The sequence below is a fragment of the Drosophila subpulchrella genome, chromosome 3L (genome assembly GCF_014743375.2).
Source record: "Drosophila subpulchrella strain 33 F10 #4 breed RU33 chromosome 3L, RU_Dsub_v1.1 Primary Assembly, whole genome shotgun sequence".
In the NCBI taxonomy this organism is placed as follows: domain Eukaryota; kingdom Metazoa; phylum Arthropoda; class Insecta; order Diptera; family Drosophilidae; genus Drosophila; species Drosophila subpulchrella.
Window position 1 is genome coordinate 27524021 of NC_050612.1, and position 14035 is coordinate 27538055.

Below are 14035 nucleotides of genomic sequence, written 5' to 3' on the forward strand. Positions count from 1 at the left end.
TTGTAAAATAAGCGTAAAAATTAATTATGTATTGTTAACATGTACATTCTTTATGATATTACGGATTACAAAATAAATATACCTTGGTGTTAAATAAAATAGGTAATTCAGGAATACCTCGTCTATGACAACCGCCGATTGCAGCCCTGCTCGTGCAGCCCTGGCAGTATACGTGTCGTCGTCGCTTTCTCAATCGTCAATCGTTTTGTTATTTTTGGACTGACGTAAGTAAACGTAAGGTGTCGGCAAAACGTAAGTGTCAGTAAAAAAGGGAGACAGCCTCAGCGTAAGTGGCGTAAGTGTCAGTGAAAAAGGGAGATGGAAGATGCGAACGTAAGTGTCAACAAAACGTAAGCCACCGTAAGTGTCAGTGAAAAAAGGAGATAGCCTCAGCGTAAGTGTCAGTAAAAAAGGGAGATAGCCTCAGCGTAAGTGTCAGTAAAAAAGGGAGATAGCCTCAGCGTAAGTGTCAGTAAAAAAGGGAGATGCAAGATGGGCTCCCACACAAAGGCAAGTTGAACAACAGAGGCTGAAACGTATACGTGTCGTGGTCGTCGCTTTCTCATTCGTTTTTTTAATTTTTGGGCTGAAAGGTACGAGTTTTCTCCTGGGCAAAAGGCGACCTAAAAGCCCCAGCCTGTGACATTTTAAGTGATCAATTGCACGCAAGCTGAGCCCAAACAATTGACAATTAATTACTCATCCATTTCCATTCCATTGCGATTTCCAGTGCGACGTGTGCTTCACAACAACAACACTGAAAATGGCTCCTCCACAGAGAATGCGCGTCGCCAACGAGAAGGCCAGCAAATATGTGACAATGCGTGGCAATGTACCCAAATCCTCGGTAAGTTTCGCCCAAAACGCGCAGTTAAGACGAAGATGATCAAGGGGGAACATAGATAACACTTAAGTAAGAGCAGAATTGGCCGATAATCAATGGCCAAAAGTGCCACGCCGTCATTGATTTTATTATTGCTGATGTATGTATGCTTGTGTGCGTGTGCGGAGGAAGCTGGTCTGTGTGTGTGTGAGGGTGTTATCGGCACTTTTCGAAGTTCTGATTAGACGTATTCCACTAATCACCAACTGCAACATACCATATATATTCACCACCCCAGAAGTCAAGGCTAATCTGCGTTTCTATTTATTCGCAGAAAACGAAAGAGGGCCAATATCCCGTGGGACCCTGGCTCCTGGCGCTCTTCATCTTCGTGGTCTGCGGCTCGGCCATTTTCCAGATCATTCAGTCGATTCGCGCCGCGTAAGGAAGGAATCGAAATCATAATAACACACATAAAGCAGCCGCATCTGGAGGAAGATAATAGACCCTTCCGGAACCTCCACTTGCTACTCCCAAAGCCTTTCCAGAACACCCTTCCTAGCTCTAGCTGAATAGTCACCGCCCGGAAACATGTGCAACCAGAGGATGACCCGAAATAACTTGGCTTTACACAGTTCATTTTCGTGTCTGCAATATCTACTCTTATAAAACACATACAAAATTTAAGTCCACTTAACGCCTCTTGCATTAATTAATTTAACTGTAAGCTCTGCAATGTGCATTCCTGCAATTCTCTCCTAAGCACTCACAACAACACTCAACTGAATATGATCCTGATCATTTTATAGGCGGTTAATGCATTTTTAAGATGCTTCTCGATGCAGTTTTAAATAGTGCAAAGTGTTAAAGCGTTGTTTTCTAATGCAAAGACAAGTAGAGAAGAAACTATGAGTACATAACAATGATGAATATATGATAATTTTTTACCTAACCAAATGTTTTACTCTGTTGGGGATTTTCAAATGATCTAAGATCGGTGATCGGTAGAAGGTACAGAAAATATGGGTTTTTTCCCCACTGAAGGTAAAGGATCTTAAGAATTTGTTTAATAGATCTTGAGCACGATCTGGTTTATTTAAATTCAAAATATTTCCAATTAGTAAAATAACCCGCTATTAAAATACTGGTTTTCTCTCACGAGTTCCGCTCATCCCTACTTTTACTGCATCCCTGGATTCACCCAAAAAACAGCTGACTGACGCCTAAGACTTCGCGAAATAAGCTAAAAATTCCCATTAAAATGCATTTAAATTTAGAAATTAAATAAGATAATTGACATAAAGTTCATGCGCCGCTTGTTTACATCGGTCAACGCCCAAATAATGTCGAAGAACAAGGGGAAATCAAAGACCACCAGCGAGAAAGCGAAAACCGATGCGAAATCCACGCCGGCTAAGGAAACCAGCCCCATTACAGTGGACAAAAGCGGCAATATATGCATACAAATTCTGGCCAAGCCGGGTGCCAAGCAGAATGGCATCACCGGAATCGGCCTCGAGGGCGTGGGCGTCCAAATAGCCGCGCCACCCAGCGAGGGAGAAGCCAACGCGGAACTGGTCAAGTTCCTGTCCAAAGTTCTCGGCCTGCGAAAGAGTGATGTTTCCCTGGACAAGGGATCCCGATCCCGCAACAAGATAATACTGATCAGCAAGGGCGTGTCCACAGTGGAGGCCATTGAGCAGCTGCTTCGCAAAGAATCCGATTCATAGATGACACCTTTCCCCCAATAAATACTCATCCGTAACTTGAATTTTAAAACACATTTGCTTGTTTATTTGGTTGGTTTGTTTTTTTTTAATGTTTATCATCGATCGGGTCATCAAACCTTAATTATACATTTACTCCATTCTTTATATAGCTATATCAACTAGAGCGCGTATGTAGTCTTTAGTTTTTATACATAAATTACTTGGATTCTAAATTAGAAGTTCTTAAAACGACAACTGCTTTTGAATGTTTTGCGGGAACCTAACCATTTTAAGAGTTCTTGTTTGTTTATATGTATGAGTTAAGCGTATGTTTTTTTTGTCGCATACAACGCGGCAAAAGGTTAATGGGGATACAAAATTTAACTCGGTCGTAGTAAACTAAGTACAAAAGTTCGAAACGCAAGTAAATTGTGTATGTGAATGCGAGTGAGAGAATGAATTTTGGTTGGTTTGTTTTGTTGTTTTGTTACAGCTTTGCCTCTTGCTTGGACGCTTAATCGACCTCCTCCATGTGAGAAGCGTCCTCGGTGTCCTCAACCAGCGAGGGGGCATCTCCGGCGCTCTGGGCATCCTCGGTGGTCATGGGCTCATCCTCATCGATGCCCAGACCCAGCTTGATCATGCGGTAGATGCGGCTGGCGTGCACCTGGGGACTGTCCAGGGAGAATCCAGAGGACAGCAGAGAGGTCTCGAACAGCAGGATGACCAGATCCTTGACAGCCTTGTCGTTCTTGTCGGCATCGGCCTTCTGGCGCAGAGTCTCCACGATGGGATGGTCGGGGTTGATCTCCAGCTGCTTCTTGCCGGCCATGTAGCCCATGGTGGCGGTATCACGCAGAGCCTGGGCCTTCATGATGCGCTCCATGTTGGCGGACCAGCCGAACTGCGAGGTGACGATGCAGCAGGGCGAGTCAACCAGACGGTTGGACACCACAACCTTCTCGACCTTGTTGTCCAGAATGGACTTCATCAGCTTGCACAGGCTCTCGAACTTGGCCTTGTCCTCCTCACGCTTCTTCTTCTCGTTCTCATCCTCGGGCAGCTCCAGACCCTCCTTGGTGACGGAGACCAGCTGCTTGCCCTTGTACTCCTTCAAGTGCTGGATGACGTACTCATCGATGGGCTCGGTCATGTAGACCACCTCGAAGCCACGGACCTTGACGCGCTCCACGAAGGCAGAGTTGCTGACCTGGTCCTTGGACTCGCCGGTGATGAAGTAGATGTGCTTCTGGTTCTCCTTCATGCGCGACACGTAGTCGGACAGGGAGCAGAAGTCATCGCCGGAGGCGGAGGTGTGGAAGCGCAGGAAGTCGGCCAACTTGGCGCGGTTGTTGCTGTCCTCGTGCACGCCCAACTTCAGGTTCTTGCTGAACTGGTCGTAGAACTTCTTGTAGTTCTCCTTATCCTCGGTGAGCTCCTCAATCAGCTCCATGGTCTTCTTGACCAGGTTCTTGCGGATCACCTTCAGCACCTTGTTCTGCTGCAGCATCTCACGCGAGATGTTGAGGGGCAGATCCTCAGAGTCGACCACACCCTTGATGAAGTTCAAGTACTCGGGGATGAGGTCCTCGCAGTTGTCCATAATGAAGACACGACGCACGTACAGCTTGATGTTGTTGCGCTTCTTCTGGTTCTCGAAGAGATCGAAGGGCGTGCGACGGGGGATGAAGAGCAGAGCACGGAACTCCAGCTGTCCCTCCACGGAGAAGTGCTTGACGGCTAGATGGTCCTCCCAGTCGTTGGTCAGGGACTTGTAGAACTCGCCGTACTCCTCCTGGGAGATATCATCGGGGTTGCGGGTCCAGATGGGCTTGGTCTTGTTCAGCTCCTCATCCTCGGTGTACTTCTCCTTGATGGTCTTCTTCTTTTTGGCATCCTTGTCCTTCTTGTCGGCATCCTCATCCTCTCCAACATCCTCGATCTTGGGCTCATCGGTGTCCATCTCCTTCTTCTCCTCATCACCCTCCTTCTTCTCATCATCAGCCTCATCGTCGCTGACCTCCTTCTCGCGCTCCTTCTCCACGAGCAGCTTGATGGGGTAGCCAATGAACTGAGAGTGCTTGTTGACAATCTCCTTGATCTTGCTCTCCTCCAGATAGTCGGTCTGGTCCTCCTTGATGTACAGCACGATCTTGGTGCCGCGGCCCAGGGGCTCAGAGTCGTCGGCACGGACGGTGAAGGAACCACCGGCAGAGGACTCCCACACGTACTGCTCATCATCGTTGTTCTTCGAGGTGACGGTCACCTTGTCGGCCACCAGGTAGGCGGAGTAGAAACCCACACCGAACTGTCCAATCATGGAAATATCGGCACCGGCCTGCAGGGCCTCCATGAAAGCCTTGGTTCCCGACTTGGCGATGGTTCCCAAGTTGTTGACCAGGTCGGACTTGGTCATACCGATACCAGTATCGATGATGGTCAGTGTGCCGGCCGTCTTGTTGGGGATCAGCTTGATGTAGAGCTCCTTGCCGGAGTCCAGCTTGCTGGGATCCGTCAGGGATTCGTAGCGGATCTTGTCCAGAGCATCGGAGGCGTTCGAGATCAACTCTCGCAGGAAGATCTCCTTGTTCGAGTAGAATGTGTTGATGATCAGGGACATCAGCTGAGCGATCTCAGCCTGGAAGGCGAAGGTCTCTGTTTCCTCAGGCATCTGGAAGGGATTAGATCAATAGGAAGGATTAGTTTAAGTCGGTGGGTGGAAAATGTAGGAAAAGCAGCTGCATTTTCGGCAGCTGCTCTTTGCTTTGTTCTCTTTCTCCCCTCTCTCAACATTATTCTCTTTTGCACATGGCTCATTTAACATGCGCATATTCAAGCACAGTGGGGGTCAAAGTTCTAGCACTCAAAAAAAAAACTTTAGGCCTGATAATTTTAGAATTAATTTAGTTATGCTAATACTTTCGTTTATTAATTAGATGCTAATTTATTACATTGCTTATCTAAATGTTAAAAGAATTTAAGCAAGAGGGTCCCTTGTGTTCCAGAAATTTCTGCCTCGCAAAATTAGAAAGCGAAAGTAAATGGACTATAAAAACTTTAGGCTCATCTTAGCATTAATTAAGTTAAAACATTGGTATAATTCTTTTTAATTTAATTCTAAATATTTAAGAGTTGGAACAAAGAGCGTCCTTTGCGTTCCAGAAATTTCTGCATCGCAAATTCAGTTATCGAAATTAAATCGAGTTGAGGATGAAAAAACTAAAAATCAAGTATTATTTTAGTTGATTGCTATTTTTCCTACCCCCACTGTATATACACGTGCCTACGTAAATGTATGTGTAAGCATTGCACATTGAAAATTCGTACATAACCAAGTTAGTAATTGGAAGCATCTAGAAATCCAAGAAAAAGTAATCTCCCTGGCAACCACAGTTAAAATGAAACAAAAAGCATAAGAAACACGATGTTATCATGATTTTTTTGATTTTTCGCGGACTGACGCCACAATTTCTTGCTTAAGTATTGGTCATCAGCTTGCATGTGTTTGTGTGGCATGTGCAAACTGTAAATGCAAATGCCATGAAAGCACGTGTAAGGGTTAATTAGAGAAAGTAATTTATAATTGACCAGCCTATTTGGAAGCCTGTTTAATTCATGGTCTTTAAGAAGAACTTCTAGAATTTTCTCTAGCGAAAAAAATAACCGGCATTTTAGCTGCGAGTTGAGTCACCTTTGAAAAAAGCGGCAAAAATTATTTAAGCAATAAAAGAATCGTTTATTCTGTTAGAAATGCAAACATCTTGCATCACTTGGCTTCTAGAACTTTAAAATCGATTTTCCGCATTTGGGTCAAGAACATTCGAGATGCACAAGCCCAATTGCAGTTGATGGCATTTCCATTGTTAAATAAATTATTCACTGTTTTTCGGGATTACTCACCTTGTATGTATGTTTTTCGTTCTATTCACAGAATAAAGGTAAAATATATATTTTCACTTTGCTTTGTGCAGAATTGGAAATTCACAAAACTTTTCAGACGCTGTCGACGCGCACCGTACGAAATTTTTTCAAGACTCAAACCGGCATTCGACGCGCTGCTGCTTTTATAGAGAAAACCGACCCAGCCGCGAAAATTCTGGACGCTTCTAGAGATTTCCAGAAGCCAGGGATACAGTTTCCGGTCGATATGAACGGCGCTCAGTGTTGTTAGACGATTGAAAAGAGCGCAACCTGTGCGGGCGGATTCAAAAATTATACTGACTGGTGTTGGGTTGAGGTTCCGTTGGATAGTCGGAACGGATGAGCACAGCCCACTAGGATTTGTTATAATTTATTGCTGGATTCCATAAGCCAACTTGATTACATTAAAATAGAGAGAAGGTAATGTGTGAACTCTTTTTTCTATTGTTAAAATGAAAAGTATTTTTACTATTTAAAAAACTTGAATGTTAATAGATCTCTTAATTAATGTTAAGAACACTAACACAACTATTTTTACTTGTTTAAACAATTTAAATAAATTCTGCCCTAAACTATGTTCTATAACTAATGTATAATAACGTTTTAAGACCATTCACTTATATCTTCCATTTCAAAGTACTGTTATGTATTTATTATTCATATAAATCTTACTTAAGATTAAAATCTATAGACATTCCAAAATTTAAAGTATGTTATTAAATTTAGCTCGAATTAAAATTACAACTTCCAAAACTCCCGCCATATCGATAAGTCCTATCCTTAGCTGACTCTAACTTTCCCACCACTAGCAAAACGTTTGTTTGGTATATCGGTGGTATTTATCGACTATATTCGATAAGTAGTGTCTTAGCCTCTACACAGATTTATTGCCGTCTCTTTCTAGCACGTGTGTTTCTTATGGAAGATAGAGTCGCTGTGTAAATAGACTACAAATCGTTTGTTTGGTTTTTAAGTTTACAAACAAAACTATGGGCGGCACTAAATGCAGTTTTCGCGATTGTCCGGTGAACTCCAAACGAAATCCCAACATGCACTTCTTCAAGTTCCCGACTAAAGACCACGGGAGGTTGCAGGAGTGGGCTAAATACTGTGCAAATGTGCCCCCGAGCAAATGGGCCACAAGGACTGTTTGTGCCAGGCACTTTCGTGCGGAATCCTTTATGAACTACAAAATGGACAGGCTCGTGCCCAAGCAAACGCCTACTTTGCTGAGGATCAACAGGGACTTGGCCCTGGACTTTGCGAGCCTCGACCAGAACGGGGAGCCACTTCTTGTGAAGCTGAAGCCTCCAACGCAGCCGCATCTCATACCGCCCAAGGACTTCAAGTGTCCCCTGGGATTCGTGGACGATGATGATGTCGAGCTCCAGAAAGTGGAGATCATCAAGAAGCAGACTCGAGATTCCGCGGAGAAACCACAGGAAACACAGACAGCAGAACATGTCGATCTAAATCAGGAGGAGGCACAGCAACCAGCGGAGGATGTTAAGAAGTCCGACATTTTGATGGATGCAGAGCAGGAGCAGGCGGCACTGGCCAAGGAGAAGGTGGCGGCGGAGACTCAGGATGTCGCAGCATCAACCAGCGGAGGTTCGGGCATGCCTATGCCTCAAAACATTCTGGATATAATTAGTCAACTGCAGCCTTCGCTGGGCATCAAATTGGTGAAAAGGCCAGTTGAGACTCGCACAATAGATGAGGAACAGCAGATGCTAGCCAATGAGATAGTAAAAATCGCTAAAGAAATGAGTACAAGTGTGGAGGTTATTAATAAGCCAAAGGTAACCCCAATCAGAGACGAGGATAAGCCCAAGAAAATTTTAAAAGATATAGTTAAGAAGCGTGGAATGCAGAAGGAAGACCTTCGGCATGCGGAGCAGGCTAAGAGAAGAAAGATACCAGAAGCAGAACAAAAGACTGAAAACATCGTCCAAACTAGGAACACGTTCGTAAGGAATCTAAAGCAGGAGGCTCCACAAAGTGAAATACCCTCTCAATCCAGCCACTTTAAACCGCACCCTGGCCAAGGGAAAAACATTAATACTTCTCTTCTTAATACTGAACCTGCTTGTTTTTCGAACGACGAAGAGGAGAATATGGATCTTGGTAGTGACAGTCAGGATGGATCAGATCCAGGTGAAAAACCATCCTCTTCCGAAGACGACCTGCGTGAAAAGCTGCTTCAGGATTACAACAAACTACAGGCCGAGTTTGACAAACTGTCGGAGGAGAATGCCAAACTAAAACGACTGCAGGCGGAACGTCAAAAGGTTCCCACTCCCACCAAGCCCGCATCCAACTCGTTGACCAAACCACAGCTGTACATGGCCATAAAGAAGTACGTGGGACCCACGATGGCTGCCCTGCTTCGCATTGAAATGTTCGGGGGCTCTGAGGATCGCACCTGGAAGGAAGACGAGCGGGAGTTTGCCACAGAGCTACTGCAACTGGGCGATGAGGTGTACAAGTACTGCTGCGACGAGTGGCGATTCCGGCTCCCTCCGCTACGGACCGCCCGTTCCTGGCTGGAGAAAAAGAAAACAGAAGATGTCGAAGATTTTCTAGATTTGTAGTCTTGTTTTGCAAAAGAAATTAGTATTATAGAATAATTCTAGTAATTAACTTTGCTGACCTGTGAGCGAAACCTTTAGTCTTTCGTTTAAGTTATATTCTCGTTCCATGGCTCGACTTACTTTAAAAATGCTTTTATTAAGTGTAGAAACGTCAGTGTCAGTAGAAGTAAAGTATTTTATGTTGTCTAAAAGGAAATATTTAATTGGTCCTTAAAAAATATTTTATTTTAACTTGGTTTAGTGTTACATATAAAATTGTATTACAAAAAGTAAGATGTTGACAGAGGAACACAAGAAAGAAAAATACAAAAACTGTATTTATTGAGTATGTATTTGTATAGCAAAGCATTGTTAATTCTTGTGGCAGATTATGGAATCATCAGTAGTCTTTGTGACGCATATCTCCTGTGTGGAGCCATCGCAAAAGTAACCATCAGGGCAGCTTCCCGTGACATTTGTGGGCGTTATAGCGCCGAAGCAGAAGGCGAATGTGTTTAGCGAGGTGCAGGCGAAGGTGTAATTGGGAGCACACTGGCCACAGCTGTCCGTATCGCCACAACTGGCTGGATTCTCGCTACGCTGGAAGCAAATCACAGGCTGATCCGTGCACACCAGGCCGTCGGTGCAGATGAAGGTCTGGTTGGTATTCGGCTCACTGCCACCGAAGCACAAGTTATATGCGGTCTGGTTTATGCAGGATGCTCCATTCGACTGACATACATTGCAGTCTGCCTGGATCCAAACGATTGGCAAAGCTACCAAAGCAAACTGGAAATATATTTGGGATTTAAAAAGGTTCTTATTCAATTTTCTTTTGATTAAAGTAAAAAAAATTTTAATTAAGAACTTGTTACTAGGATCTTGATACTCACCAAACATAAGAACTTGTACATCTTGACAACTCTACGGATATTCTGCGAATAATGAGACAACTACGTCTAAGACTTATTTGTACATTTTGGCAGCGGTGCCGAATTTTGTTCTATGGCATCGTAAAATTCTTGCCTTGGGTATTAAGTATGGCTTGTTATCTTTTTATGGGCGCTAAGCACACGCTAACTGAAGGTGCGGACCGGCTTGGTCTCCTATAAAGAGAATTGGCACTTGGCCAGCCATCACAAGTGAGTTGCTCTTCCCGGCAAACAGACAAACTATGCTGGCAAATATAACTCTTAGGGTGAGTCAAGGGAACAGTGAGCCCGGAGAAAGTAACCCATTTCGATGTGAATTCTAGATCTTACTGCTCGTCTGGATTTCGGAAAGGGCCCTTGGGCAGTCCGCCTGCTCCGACTGCTCCGCGACAAATTATCAATTCGCCTGTGTCAACGAAACTGCCTATGGTTTTTGCTTCGGTCAAAGCACTGTGGACGAGAGCGCAGTGCACACCTGCCGTGATGGGTACTACTGCGTCCTGGCGGGATTTTGTGCGTCTATGGATTCAGCGGAGGTAGGAAATAATTAGCTTTTGGGACCATCTGCCAAATTTCACACTTGTTTTCTCACAGCCAGCTTGTGTCACAGATATTTCTACGACCACAACGGATATAGTAACAGGTTGGTAAATACATAAAAATATCACACTTATGTTTATGGGTTTATTGCCCGTGGTTTCAATTATCTTGTACTTTGTACTGCAAGATTCGACAACAGATTCGAGCACCCAGGAAACCTCAGAGTCCACAGTGACCACAGAGACCACTACAATGAAGACAACGGAGTCCTCGGGTTCCACCACATCTGAAATAACGGATTCGAGTACCCAGGAAACAGTAACCGAAAGCTCGACGTCGTCAGTTACCACAGATTCTACCACCCCAGTAATTTCTACGGATTCCAGTACCCAGGAAACAGTAACCGAATCTTCGACAACACCAGTTACTATAGATTCTACTACCCCAGAATTTACAACGGATTCCAGTACACAGGAAACAGTGACCGAAAGTTCAACAACACCGGTTACTACGGATTCTACTACCCCAGCATTTACAACGGTTTTCAGTACTCAAGAAACAGTAACCGAAAGCTCGACATCGTCAATTTCCACAGATTCTACTACTCCAGAATTTACAACGGATTCCAGTACACAGGAAACAGTGACCGAAAGTTCAACAACACCGGTTACTACGGATTCTACAACCACAGCATTTACAACGGTTTCCAGTACTCAAGAAACAACGGACTCTACAGTAATTGAGACCTCGACACCTCTTAACACCACAGTTTCTACAACTACAGAATTCACCACAGAATCAAGTACAGATTCCACAACACCTGCTAATACAACCGAAACAAGCACTCTACCCACAACTTCTGAACCAACTACTAGTACTCCAAGTACCACAACGGAATCTTCGGAAGTAGATCCCAACGTCTATTGTGCGAAGATCAGGAGCAAAGGATTCTCCCGAGTTGAGACAGACACCACATGTCAAATGCAAGTATACTTATGATCTTCACTACCAATTATCCTAATGTATTTTCATTTTTGTAGGTATGTCTACTGCTATAAACTGAGCCTAGATTACTTGGGTTTGCTATATTATTGCAACACGAATGAGTACTATAACTCAGATACAGAGGCCTGCCAATCCACGCGACCAAGCAATTGCTAGTTTTCAAAATAAAGAGGATTTTGTGAAATTTTTAAAACTTTTTACTTAACTACCAAAAAGGTTAAATAACTGATCAGATGAAAATAATGTGTTTTAGAACCTGACCCGCATATTCCAATTATCAAATTAAAAAGACGCTTATAATTAATTTGGATCATTTGTACATATATTTTAATAGTATTATAATAAGTTAGGAGTACATAATATATCAAATCTAAAACACGATGAGTATTATTCATTTCTCGTGCAGTTCCTCCCTATTTGCATATAACCTAATTCTTATCTGCTACCACATTATTCACATCCTTCCTGTTTATTGGTACTGCATACTTTAAGTTCAGAATCAAAATACTGTCCGCTTTTGCAGCTTTTAACTAGTGCTCTCCTTGCGTCATTAACTATATAACAATACACAAAGCTGAAAGTATACTACTTTAGTACTTATCAATCAGAATTATCTAAAATATTAGCTTACGTGACGCATGTGGAATCGTTTTGGTTTTCAATCATGACCGATTTATCGACTTCCTGACAGGCTGTATCCGCACTCCAAGAATCCAGGTCTTTCGGTTCAGGAGCTGGCAATGCAACCAGGCAATGCAGAAGAAGCTTTTAAGAGATCATATATATTTACAAGAGGAACAACCAGGAGTCCTTGCATAGTTACCACTGATAATATGATACTCGTCCACATGGTCGTTTTAACCTTGCTTCACTTGGCACACTGAAACCTTGAAGCACCCGAGAGCCCTTTAAATACCGGGAGGATTTTAATCAGTAGCATCGTTTATCTCTGTACGCTTGGGAAATGGATTTCATGTTTATTGCGTACTTTATTAATTTGTTTTGTCAGCCGTAAATGTACAATGTACATATGCATGTATTTTGTTTACGGACCTCTGAGATATGCGGAAATTTCTTGGTAAATTCTGAGTGTTGTCAAGAATAATAATCCGGTTGTTTGGGAATGCAGATTTATCTAATGGAATAGAAAAATTCCTTTCTGGTATTTTGTTTATATGTTTTAAATACTGGTAGTTTGAATTCGGCTTAAGTAATGTGTATAATATCAAATAAAAACACCTCTTAACGAGGTAAAAATCTACTGACGATTGTACCTTCGACAAACAAAAGTTCTGATATAAACTTTTGTGACGAAAATGTATTAAACGATCTACTATATGGTTGGTTTATTTTAGGAACTGCGTAATGTTAATTCAATTTGGACACCCGCTACACGTTGGATCATCATTGCCAGTATGGTGGGTCTTGTAAATTCTCGGTAGGCTTGTTACGCACTCCAAAACTGCGAGCTCTGGTCATCAGTGAATCAGCACCTATAATTAAGGAAGATTTTTTTTTTTATACTTTTAATTCCTTATCTCTAAAAAAAAAAGTCGCAACCACGTGATCAATATACCCAAACTGCCTTTTGCTTACCGAAAACACAAGAAACCAAGAAGGTTTTTTTTTATAGCAGGAAGCGTTTCCCGCCTGTCCAATAAAAACTTAAGCCTTATCAAATATCATGGTTATTACTTTTATTTTATTGGTATAGATGTTTTAACACAAAAAGATATCTGCTCCAAAATTAGGTGCAATAATCAGGTTTGGTTTCACTGCATATTCTTGTGGCAGCATCAAAGTATTTGTCTGTCTTACAAGACCTGATTAAGGCCGTAGCTGATCCATTATAAACATAACAATAAAGATATCTGCAAATGAGTTGATTTTAGTTTTTTGTTGGGATCTATAAGTATTTTTCTTACGTGGTGCAGGTCGGATCGTCTTGGTTTTGAAGCACAGTGCTTTTGGTGGCAGTCAAGCAGGTGGCCTCAGCACTCCAGGGCTCGGATGTGTTCGTACTATCGGTTGTGGTGGTCACGGTGGTTTTGGTAGCAGCAGTGGTGGCCACAGTGGTTGAGGTCGCCTCTGCGGTAGCCTCCACACTTCCATCCGGCTTGGTCGCTGTGCAAACCTTCAAGCTGATACTGTAGGTACTGTGTCCGCTTTTGCAGCCTTGAACTAGTACTCTCTTTGACTCATTAACTATATAACAAAACACTTGGCTGAAAGTATAGTTCACCTTTAGTACTTAGCAATCAGTATCATCTAAAAAACTAGCTTACGTGACGCATGTGGAATCGTTTTGGTTTTCAAGCATAACCGAGTTATCCACTTCTTGCGAGGCTGTATCCGCACTCCAAGAATCCAGGTCTTTCGGTTCAGGAGCTGGCAATGCAACCAGGCAATGCAGCAGGAGCTATTAAGGGATAATATATATTTCCTAGAGGAACAACCAAGAGTCCTTGCATAGTTACCATTGATAATATGAGACTCGTCCACATTGTCGTTTTAACCTTGATTCACTTGGCA

General features: G+C 43.0%; 8 protein-coding genes across 10 annotated transcripts; 4 read left to right on the forward strand and 4 right to left on the reverse strand.

The window, feature by feature from the left end:
* Nucleotides 1–207: 207 nt before the first annotated feature.
* LOC119553244 (stress-associated endoplasmic reticulum protein 2) lies at nucleotides 208–1649 on the forward strand. 2 transcript variants are annotated; one of them, XM_037863518.1, is made up of 3 exons: nucleotides 208–223; nucleotides 728–847; nucleotides 1158–1649. In XM_037863518.1, exons 2-3 carry the CDS (start codon nucleotides 764–766, stop codon nucleotides 1266–1268), a joined length of 195 nt encoding a protein of 64 aa, XP_037719446.1. In that variant the 5' UTR covers nucleotides 208–223; nucleotides 728–763; the 3' UTR covers nucleotides 1269–1649. The 2 variants fall into 2 exon arrangements, with proteins under 2 accessions (XP_037719446.1, XP_037719445.1); XM_037863517.1 differs by lacking the exon at nucleotides 208–223 and adding an exon at nucleotides 449–593 and having other exon boundaries at nucleotides 731–847.
* Nucleotides 1650–2031: 382 nt separating this feature from the next.
* On the forward strand, nucleotides 2032–2697 carry LOC119552695 (UPF0235 protein C15orf40 homolog). Its single transcript, XM_037862421.1, has one exon. It carries the CDS (start codon nucleotides 2131–2133, stop codon nucleotides 2551–2553), a length of 423 nt encoding a protein of 140 aa, XP_037718349.1. The 5' UTR covers nucleotides 2032–2130; the 3' UTR covers nucleotides 2554–2697.
* LOC119552693 (heat shock protein 83) lies at nucleotides 2632–6586 on the reverse strand. The gene is made up of 2 exons (XM_037862420.1): nucleotides 6433–6586; nucleotides 2632–5203 (listed from the first exon to the last, which is right to left on the reverse strand). The coding sequence occupies exon 2, from the start codon at nucleotides 5201–5203 to the stop codon at nucleotides 3047–3049; it is 2157 nt and encodes a 718-aa protein (XP_037718348.1). The 5' UTR covers nucleotides 6433–6586; the 3' UTR covers nucleotides 2632–3046.
* A 781-nt stretch (nucleotides 6587–7367) lies between these two features.
* On the forward strand, nucleotides 7368–9379 carry LOC119554772 (titin). The gene has a single exon (XM_037865813.1). The coding sequence runs from the start codon at nucleotides 7443–7445 to the stop codon at nucleotides 9045–9047; it is 1605 nt and encodes a 534-aa protein (XP_037721741.1). The 5' UTR covers nucleotides 7368–7442; the 3' UTR covers nucleotides 9048–9379.
* Nucleotides 9379–10058, reverse strand: LOC119554774. Its single transcript, XM_037865816.1, has 2 exons — nucleotides 9920–10058; nucleotides 9379–9815 (listed from the first exon to the last, which is right to left on the reverse strand). Exons 1-2 carry the CDS (start codon nucleotides 9938–9940, stop codon nucleotides 9399–9401), a joined length of 438 nt encoding a protein of 145 aa, XP_037721744.1. The 5' UTR covers nucleotides 9941–10058; the 3' UTR covers nucleotides 9379–9398.
* A 29-nt stretch (nucleotides 10059–10087) lies between these two features.
* On the forward strand, nucleotides 10088–11791 carry LOC119554773 (integumentary mucin A.1). 2 transcript variants are annotated; one of them, XM_037865814.1, is made up of 5 exons: nucleotides 10088–10224; nucleotides 10282–10494; nucleotides 10553–10601; nucleotides 10686–11481; nucleotides 11539–11791. In XM_037865814.1, exons 1-5 carry the CDS (start codon nucleotides 10201–10203, stop codon nucleotides 11657–11659), a joined length of 1203 nt encoding a protein of 400 aa, XP_037721742.1. In that variant the 5' UTR covers nucleotides 10088–10200; the 3' UTR covers nucleotides 11660–11791. The 2 variants fall into 2 exon arrangements, with proteins under 2 accessions (XP_037721742.1, XP_037721743.1); XM_037865815.1 differs by having other exon boundaries at nucleotides 10698–11481.
* Nucleotides 11792–11953: 162 nt separating this feature from the next.
* On the reverse strand, nucleotides 11954–12673 carry LOC119552541. Its single transcript, XM_037862161.1, has 4 exons — nucleotides 12557–12673; nucleotides 12327–12409; nucleotides 12135–12268; nucleotides 11954–12077 (listed from the first exon to the last, which is right to left on the reverse strand). Exons 2-4 carry the CDS (start codon nucleotides 12351–12353, stop codon nucleotides 11954–11956), a joined length of 285 nt encoding a protein of 94 aa, XP_037718089.1. The 5' UTR covers nucleotides 12354–12409; nucleotides 12557–12673.
* Nucleotides 12674–13424: 751 nt separating this feature from the next.
* Nucleotides 13425–14007, reverse strand: LOC119552542. Its single transcript, XM_037862162.1, has 3 exons — nucleotides 13981–14007; nucleotides 13789–13922; nucleotides 13425–13728 (listed from the first exon to the last, which is right to left on the reverse strand). The coding sequence occupies exons 1-3, from the start codon at nucleotides 14005–14007 to the stop codon at nucleotides 13425–13427; spliced, it is 465 nt and encodes a 154-aa protein (XP_037718090.1).
* Between the last annotated feature and the right edge of the window lie 28 nt (nucleotides 14008–14035).

What these genes read in the sequence shown, in the direction of transcription:
- LOC119552542 (XM_037862162.1), bottom strand. Translation starts at nt 14,007, where the DNA reads ATGTGGACGAGTCTCATATTATCAATG. An exon ending in CGAGTCTCATATTATCAATG is followed by an intron (nt 13,923 to 13,980) that starts GTAACTATGCAA and finishes ATCCCTTAATAG; the next exon opens with CTCCTGCTGCATTGCCTGGT. An exon ending in AACGATTCCACATGCGTCAC is followed by an intron (nt 13,729 to 13,788) that starts GTAAGCTAGTTT and finishes CTATACTTTCAG; the next exon opens with CCAAGTGTTTTGTTATATAG.
- LOC119552541 (XM_037862161.1), bottom strand. Translation starts at nt 12,353, where the DNA reads ATGTGGACGAGTATCATATTATCAGTG. An exon ending in CGAGTATCATATTATCAGTG is followed by an intron (nt 12,269 to 12,326) that starts GTAACTATGCAA and finishes ATCTCTTAAAAG; the next exon opens with CTTCTTCTGCATTGCCTGGT. An exon ending in AACGATTCCACATGCGTCAC is followed by an intron (nt 12,078 to 12,134) that starts GTAAGCTAATAT and finishes GTATACTTTCAG; the next exon opens with CTTTGTGTATTGTTATATAG.
- LOC119552693 (XM_037862420.1), bottom strand. Translation starts at nt 5,203, where the DNA reads ATGCCTGAGGAAACAGAGACCTTCGCCTTCCAGGCTGAGATCGCTCAG.
- LOC119553244 (XM_037863518.1), top strand. Translation starts at nt 764, where the DNA reads ATGGCTCCTCCACAGAGAATGCGCGTCGCCAACGAGAAGGCCAGCAAA. An exon ending in GCAATGTACCCAAATCCTCG is followed by an intron (nt 848 to 1,157) that starts GTAAGTTTCGCC and finishes ATTTATTCGCAG; the next exon opens with AAAACGAAAGAGGGCCAATA.
- LOC119552695 (XM_037862421.1), top strand. Translation starts at nt 2,131, where the DNA reads ATGCGCCGCTTGTTTACATCGGTCAACGCCCAAATAATGTCGAAGAAC.
- LOC119554774 (XM_037865816.1), bottom strand. Translation starts at nt 9,940, where the DNA reads ATGTACAAGTTCTTATGTTTG. An exon ending in TGTACAAGTTCTTATGTTTG is followed by an intron (nt 9,816 to 9,919) that starts GTGAGTATCAAG and finishes ATATATTTCCAG; the next exon opens with TTTGCTTTGGTAGCTTTGCC.
- LOC119554773 (XM_037865814.1), top strand. Translation starts at nt 10,201, where the DNA reads ATGCTGGCAAATATAACTCTTAGG. An exon ending in TGGCAAATATAACTCTTAGG is followed by an intron (nt 10,225 to 10,281) that starts GTGAGTCAAGGG and finishes TGTGAATTCTAG; the next exon opens with ATCTTACTGCTCGTCTGGAT. An exon ending in CACAACGGATATAGTAACAG is followed by an intron (nt 10,602 to 10,685) that starts GTTGGTAAATAC and finishes TTGTACTGCAAG; the next exon opens with ATTCGACAACAGATTCGAGC.
- LOC119554772 (XM_037865813.1), top strand. Translation starts at nt 7,443, where the DNA reads ATGGGCGGCACTAAATGCAGTTTTCGCGATTGTCCGGTGAACTCCAAA.